Here is a 7,915-nt window from a genome sequence, read left to right as displayed (position 1 = left end):
AGCAGAAAGAGCATTCGTTAATTTCTGATTAATCAAAGAATACAAAAACAACAAAAAATGGTTATCGAAACCCAAAAAAGAGTTGGCTGTACACTTTCCAAACCATCGTACATATAATGCATTGTTCCCAATCTAATCCCAATGAGTTCAGTGCCATTTCCCATGCAATGATCTGTTAAAAAATCAATATTTTCAATTAAAAAATTTTGGTCAAATATAAAATTTTATTAGTGATTGATGAGATAAATTTGAATATAAATCCCACAAAAATGTACACTATCTAATTCACCAAGTTATACTTAGAGCTTGTATGGGTGAGCTTCTAGAAAAAGATCTTTTTTCGAATTATCTTTTTTTAAAAGATCTTATGGAAAAGTAAAAGTAATTTTATATTTGGGTATCTCATGTAAAAAGATTTTTTTATCTATCAATTATATTTGGGTATAACAATATAAAAGTGTTTATTTATTACATGAAAAACATCTTTTTTTAAAGAAAAAAATATTTTTTAAAAAAAGATGTAAATTACAACTTCTCAAAAAATATGTTTTTATTATTTTATTAGTGCTTTTACTTTCACTACTATAAATTTGCCAAACACGCTAAAAAATAAAAAAAAATCTTTTTTCATTGAAAAATCTTTTTTTATCAAAATAATGACGTCCAAACAAGCACTTAAGGTAAAAAAAAAATTGAATTAAGAGCATTTACCCAATTAGACAGTGATTGATTTACTGTGGTCGGTCATTTACACTTCTGGAGGCACTTTGGAGGGAGGCAAGTTTGGTTTGTAATCCCAAAGACTCCTCATTTCTCCTCTTATACTTCCCAATATGACAGCCGTACCTATTCAATTTATTTATTTGATGTTGAATTAAATTGCATCTGAGAAAAACTTTCACAGATAAAGGGCATGAGTTAAATTTAAAGATTAATGAAGTGAACCACACACCAATCTAATCTAATCTAAGTAGTAATCACTACTACAACTACTACTACTACTAATTTACTTACCTAAGGTACATGGAACAAGGTAGAGAAGTGCTGGTTGTCCATGACCCTTCATCAAGTATAGCCCAAGATATGTTAGGAAAAGGCCTGAAAAAGGGATCATCAGATTGTAAGAGAATAAATTAATAAAACTATTCATTTTACAGTCTGCAAACACTATTGAAATTATCATCTTTTATCAATAAATAAACAGTGCAGCTTATGATATGATATGATACTGAAAACTATGTTTCCAACTAAAAATAGAATTAAAAAGTACTTACCGACGCCATAGCCAATTACCAACCAAAGAAAATATCCATTCACTGACCTCTTGTTGTTCTCTTTGTCAAATCTGATACAATCAGAAGCCATAATAAACACATTAAATCTAATCCAATATGCATCTAATTCTATGCTATTAAGAGATAAATGCATGTTTTCAATTTTGTAAACCTTCGCTTCGTTTCAAGTTGTCAACAAAATAAGGAACTCAGTACCTACGAGCAAAGCAAACAAGCAAGCCAGGGAAGAGAATATCTCCAAATCCAATCATGTCATAACCTTTCCAAGGATCGTGTGGACGAGGGAACCTCAAAAGCATAGGAATTGCTTCCCCACCAGCCTTGTCACCTCGAGCAACCTAGATCACATTATCAAGTGCATTTATAGAAATATAAGAAGCTCGTCTCAGCAATCGGAATGAGTATGCATATAATGAGTTTTGTTAACTAGTATTTTTAAGGACACTAATTAAAGATACAAGAAGTTAAAAAGAAAACAAAAGTAAGATGTTTTCAAATAAAAGGTGAGAAATAAATCTTGGTCTTGTAACTTTACCTGGTCAGCGATTTAAATGTCAAACCAGTTTTTTTAAAGAATTACACTTCATGATTTAGCATTAACTATATATGTAAATTGTAAAATTCAACATAATAATGCTCGGTGGTGCAAGTTTCACCTTGCCCGAATTGCTCCAACATGAAAACAAGGAAGCGGTTTTTGCTGTTCCTTTCATGTCACCCTTGATTTTTGCAGATCTCAAAATTCTGCTTGGTTAGAGTAAATTCTGTACCGCATTCATGCTTTTTTTTTTTTGTGCGTTGTTTAGCATTACTCAACATCCAATTAACAAGTTTATTTTTTTCACTATCACAATTAAGTACATCTCTAACTTGTTGCAAAAGAAAGGAACAAAATGAGTTAAGGAATATGATTTGAGATGCAAATGCAATGAAAAAATCCCAAAGAGGGTTAAAAAGGAAACTTTACTGATAAAACGATGACTTACTGTAATCATAACACTCTTATGGAATATCACTGGAGATATGAACACCCAAAAGATGTCGTATACAAATGCACAACAAAGAAGTACAGTTGCAACCTATCATTTCAGATGCATAATGCAAATCATGAGAACGGATATAAAAAGGACTGTGAATAAAAGGAGTAAGGAAACACAAGCAATCAATATAGCTACCTTAATATTAGGTAATCGTGCCAACTGCAAGATTGTTATCATCAAACAAATGCCCTGTCAAGAATAAAGCCAAACTTTTTAAGCAAATACCAAAAGTCAATTGAACTACTTTGTACCACTGATTGGAAACAACCATTCCATTTTTCATTACAATGCTACAAAATGCTTGCTATGGGAACCAAACAAGATTCTCAGTTTGTCTGCACAAGCACAGACACATGATTTTGTTACATACTCATGTATGCATTCATGTATGTGTGTGTGCGCGTGCGTGTATAAACATGCGATTGCAATTAAAATGCATGTGAAAGTTCCACACGGAATATGAAAATGAGTACATTAACACTAGGAGCAGAGCGAGAACTATAATAAACCATTGTAATTACTGGAGTTTGCGATCCAATCCAATCCAAATTGTAGTTTAGATTGAATTAGATTAGCAGTTTTGATTGGATTTGAAGATAACTAATTGCTACTTTCAGCCTTATTCCTAAAACTAATTTTCTGCATTACTTACAAATTTTCAAGAAAGAAGACTGAAATTCAACTGGTTAGCATCATGAACAATAATTTAAATGCTTGCTTGTTAAGCAGGTGCTATAGCCTAGAACTTACAAGGACATCTTGGCCGAACCATGAATATGACTCCCGCCGATTAACAATCCATAATACCGCAAACGCCACACATACTATAAAAACTACTATTGAGAAGATAGAACTCTTCCCAAACATAGGTACCTTCACTATATTCCGTCCAAGTTTTGGAAATACTCTGCTCATACAATTGAAAAATAGATATGAGAAATCAGCATAACACAAAACATGTAGAAAGAATGCCTTTTTTTTTTCTTATTGCTAGATGGAACAGTAGTTTTTTTTTCTTTGGTTGTGAGGAAGAAATTTATTCAAGCCAGTATACCTTAAAACGAGGCTCACAATACAATTGTGCATCCCCTGAAAATTATTGCAAACGTCAATTACTGAAAAGAGGAATTTGGCAGTTTAGATCATCTAAAACCCAAAAAATTTAACTAGTTATATTCATTATTATGGTTTACAATAGATCATGCTAGTTAAATGAAGTACAGAACTAAGTACTCTCTGATGTATTTTATTAACTGCAATGTTAAATTAACTTTTATTAGAGAGAAGGGAATATATAATTAAAGGCAGAAAAGATAATTTACAGAGAAGAGAAAATTATAATATTTAGGAATATGGCAAAGCTTCTCAAACATGTTTGCTCTAACTTTCCACCCTCTTTTTTTACATTTCTAAACTTGTTTCTCCAACCCAGAAAGTCCAATATAGCACTGTCTTAATGGTGAACAAAAATAGGGAAACAATATGCTTTGATACACACCAAGAAATATGATCTTTATTTTTCCTTAAAAAATGGCAATGGTAGTAGAAAATTCTACAGAAATGAGCTACATTACCTCAACACCACCAATGCAGAAAAGTACAATCAGCACCCAGATAAACCAAGACGACATGAAGAAAAATAGTAGCACAAGAAAAGTGGATGCCGAAATGACAAAGATAATAGCACCCTTTGTGTCTATGTTAACAATGTCCTCCTCATCTTTCATTGTTTCGGATTTGAAAGATCCCTAGACAAATGTTAAGTTATATCACATACGCAAAGTTGACAAGCTAAAAGATGTATTAAACATGAACCAAAACTAAATTCTATAATTAGTAAGGACCATAAGAAGATGAAGAATGATATTTATACTCAATCTTAGAATTCATTTCTCCCCCCTCTTTTATCTATCTAAACAATAGATTATATTCTATCTACAAATAATGCTATACTCCCAAGTTAAACTCCAATAGTTAACTAATTGAAATGATTAGCAGTTGGTTAATTAATAAATTGTGGTTGAATTTAAAAGAGAGTCTAATTTTTATGTACTAAATATTAAAAGTGTAAAACATTTTACAAAGTCATCCTATCAATTTTGTTCTTTTAGATGATAATTCATGCGTGGGTGTGAAAAATTGTTATTTTTACTTAAATGACAATATGTAATTACACGCATGTTTAAGACATCCTCAGAATGACAAATTTGAGTTTCTGATATCAACATATTCTGATATCTTTCTTGAAGCATTAGGTCATTTTTAGTCAATGGAAGTGTGCTTTTGCATAAAGACAATAAATTACTTTAATGTGGATTAAAAACAGAAGTACAACAAATTGAACTACGTATGATACTTTGAGGTAGAGATAGGGTTGTATGGGGAAACCTTGGGAGACAATTCATTGTAGCGTTCATCACAATCAGCAGCTGTTATATCTGCCCATGTTGAAGCGCATATAACTGTTCCGACAGCCATCAACCACAAAACTGCAACTGAATAGTCTAGAAGTGGGCGAGTTGGAGCATATATCGAAAGTTCCACTGCAATGAACAACTCATAATCAATTTACCATCTGTAAATCACGTGAAAATATCTTTAGTCTGATCAACAATGATACTTGAACCCAAACTTATGGATTCAAGATATAAGCACCACATCTTTTAGCCATTGATCTCATATAGGGATTGACTTATGGACCTCACAATGTAAGATCATCTGGTACTAAGGTTTAGACATCAGCATCTCAACTGTCAACAACCATAAAAAATTGAAGGTTGAAATGCTGGTGCCTAAACTTTGAAACCGAAAAATGGGTTCAGTATCATTATGGATTTATTGAATGGTGATACTAATATTGGCAACAAAACATAGAAAAAGGAGATTAAATGATGTAAAAAGGTCTTATTTTGTGGAAAGTTATGAAACTTCATCCCTAAGTTTAACTTGTGTTTGTGTTTCCCAATGACAAGCATTAGAACTAAACTTTAATATCTAAATAAATCATCATCATCATAGGATATTAAGAGCTTCTAAGAATAAACCATCCTCGCACAAATTTTACCACAGCTAAAAGAAATTACACAATTTTCTTGCATCCTAGATCCGTACAACAAGATTTTCACAAGTTATCTTTCTCAAACATGATAAAACTAGACATAAAAGTTCTACGAGTTGTAGCGCTGACCTTTCTTTCCAGATGACAACTCATTGTCGAGATCATCTCCTGCTGTCTTTGATATCATTGCAACTGGGATTGAAATGTCTACTCTAGAGCTATTGGAACACTCCATTGAGAAAAGGTCTGCCAGAAAATAAAGAGATGGAATTTTGTCGAAATATGACCATGAACATAAAACTTTATTGACTATGACGGATTAAAATTCATGGGAATACAGAACAAGTCAACAATTGCTGTAAAGTTCCAATCAATAAATTACAAATGTTTCCTCTATATCCAAGAGTGACATTAAACTCTAACAAGGCCCATGGAATAGATGAGTAAAGGTCAAGATCCATCAGTTAAATGAGAAAATATGATAATAAAAATTTGAAAAGAAAATAAGTTGAGGTTTTTCTAACTTGAATTGCATGGGATCACTCACATGCATCAAACGTTCCATCTTCAAATAAAATAATTCATAAGAAAACAACAATGCTACTTAGCGTAACTTTATATAACCCAAAACATTTTATTTTATCTTATCTTATTTTTAATTTGGGTGCCATATGACCTTTATACATGTAAATAAGCATGAAATAAGTAGAACAAATGATGACGCAAGCTAGTTTTTATATATAATTTCATTGTGCGACTCTGATATGTTCATCGGTTAATATTGTTTGTTTGTAATGGGATTAGGTTTCTGTGTATGTAGAGCTGATGTATTTAGAGTTTGTTTCAGTTACTTAATATGTTGAACAAATTAATCTGTCTAAAGGATTCTGTATGGGGGTGTGCAAAGCAGTCTAGTTTACTACTCATATAACAACCTAATAACAACATATGCCATATTCATCATATTCATATACACAATATGTAACTAGCAGATACCATACAAATTTGAAGAAATATACCGTCCGACTCATTTAGGACCAATACGGCAACTGCACCTGCTGCCTGTGCAATTGCAGCTTTAGTTGTGAAGTCGCAAGTACCACGCTGACATAAAGTTACTGATCCAACAAGTAACTGCAAATTAAAATTAGTATAATCAAAGAGGAGTAAATCACTAATTTGGCTCTTGAACTCTTAGCTCGCTAACAAAGTAGTCCTTAAAGATTGACAATTATCCCCTCACATCTAAAAAATTGATTTTGCTTGACTAATCCACCCAAAGTGAGGACCAATTTGTCAGCAAAATAATCTTTCAATCGTCGACCCTTTTGGAGTGTATCATAGGATTGATAACAATCTTTAAAGAACAAATTTCTCAAGGAATTAAAAACAAGGCTTAATTAATTATCGGAAGCTAAGCATGAGGGGATGAGAATATAATCATAAAGGAAACAATGATCGAAAAACCTTAGTAATTGGTGGGACACAACAATCTCTAGGATCGGCAAAAACAACAGGAGATTTGGGACTCTGACTGACTTCCTTGGGAAACTGAGCACCAAACATTGCACTCATGCCACCGTACCCGGAATTCACAACATTGCCATCAACCCAATGCTTCATCTTCACCTGCATTATGTTCATATACATATATATTTTACATACATGCATTCATCAGAGATCTCAAATGAAGATTTTCATATGTTGATATGAAAATGATAGCTAAGAATCGTCCATGGTTTCGACATGTTTGACCACATTGCTTAATATAATACATGTCAATGTTTTAGCTATCTTCTTCAAGACATTTTCATGTGATACCTTCATCAAAACTATAACCTAACGATTGCAGAATTCAATAGGAAAAATATCACGAATCAGTTACACTAGATAGCTACCAAACTCACCTAAACCTTTTTGTATCAAAAAAATAAATAAATAGAGCGACGAAATGAAGAAATATTATATCTTGTTACCAATTGAACATCTTTAGCGCAGGATGGATCAAGTTTTGGAGCATCGTCGGCGGCGTCTCCGAACACGAACAAAAGAAGCGTGATCACCACCGCAGCGACCGCACTATATGAAGAATGATAACAAAAAGAAGACGAAGAGGCCATTGATTAACTAAGTTGTTAATATTAATTAATTAATCAATAATATTGCTTTGCCACCTCCGACTCTGAATGGAAAAAAAAATTGAATTAGGGGGGTGGGTGTGAAAGAGAGGCTTCGTTCCTTTGTCTAACTCGCTCATTATCTCTCTCTCTTTTCCTCTTCTATCTCTTTCACGCACGCAGTTGAGAATGGCTTTTCATTTGTTGGGTGCCTCTCTCTCCCTCTCTTCCTCTCATCGTTCATGGCGCGAACAAACAGGGATTTCGTCGTGTTTATCTTATTGGATTGTCTTTTTCGTTGCTACACTATCAACCGTTATTTCAAAAATAAAATGTATTAAAATATTTATTGGATTTTTTTAAATAAATAATTTAAATATTTTATTTACGAATACAAATAATTTG

General features: G+C 32.6%; 1 protein-coding gene across 3 annotated transcripts; it reads right to left on the bottom strand.

The window, feature by feature from the left end:
* LOC107467718 (signal peptide peptidase-like 2) lies at positions 1 to 7,787 on the bottom strand. 3 transcript variants are annotated; one of them, XM_052254487.1, is made up of 15 exons: positions 7,370 to 7,787; positions 6,861 to 7,022; positions 6,413 to 6,527; positions 5,523 to 5,639; positions 4,724 to 4,878; positions 3,910 to 4,083; positions 3,390 to 3,424; positions 3,086 to 3,242; positions 2,471 to 2,524; positions 2,282 to 2,374; positions 1,491 to 1,633; positions 1,275 to 1,345; positions 1,015 to 1,098; positions 712 to 846; positions 1 to 172 (listed from the first exon to the last, which is right to left on the bottom strand). In XM_052254487.1, the coding sequence occupies exons 1-14, from the start codon at positions 7,511 to 7,513 to the stop codon at positions 749 to 751; spliced, it is 1,602 nt and encodes a 533-aa protein (XP_052110447.1). In that variant the 5' UTR covers positions 7,514 to 7,787; the 3' UTR covers positions 1 to 172; positions 712 to 748. The 3 variants fall into 3 exon arrangements, 2 of the variants coding, with proteins under 2 accessions (XP_052110447.1, XP_052110448.1); XM_052254488.1 differs by lacking the exon at positions 2,282 to 2,374; XR_008002730.1 differs by lacking the exon at positions 1 to 172 and having other exon boundaries at positions 793 to 846; positions 1,495 to 1,633.
* Positions 7,788 to 7,915: the final 128 nt, after the last annotated feature.

Source organism: Arachis duranensis, chromosome 9, assembly GCF_000817695.3.
Source record: "Arachis duranensis cultivar V14167 chromosome 9, aradu.V14167.gnm2.J7QH, whole genome shotgun sequence".
Classification (NCBI taxonomy): domain Eukaryota; kingdom Viridiplantae; phylum Streptophyta; class Magnoliopsida; order Fabales; family Fabaceae; genus Arachis; species Arachis duranensis.
This window is presented reverse-complemented; position numbering and strand designations above follow the sequence as displayed.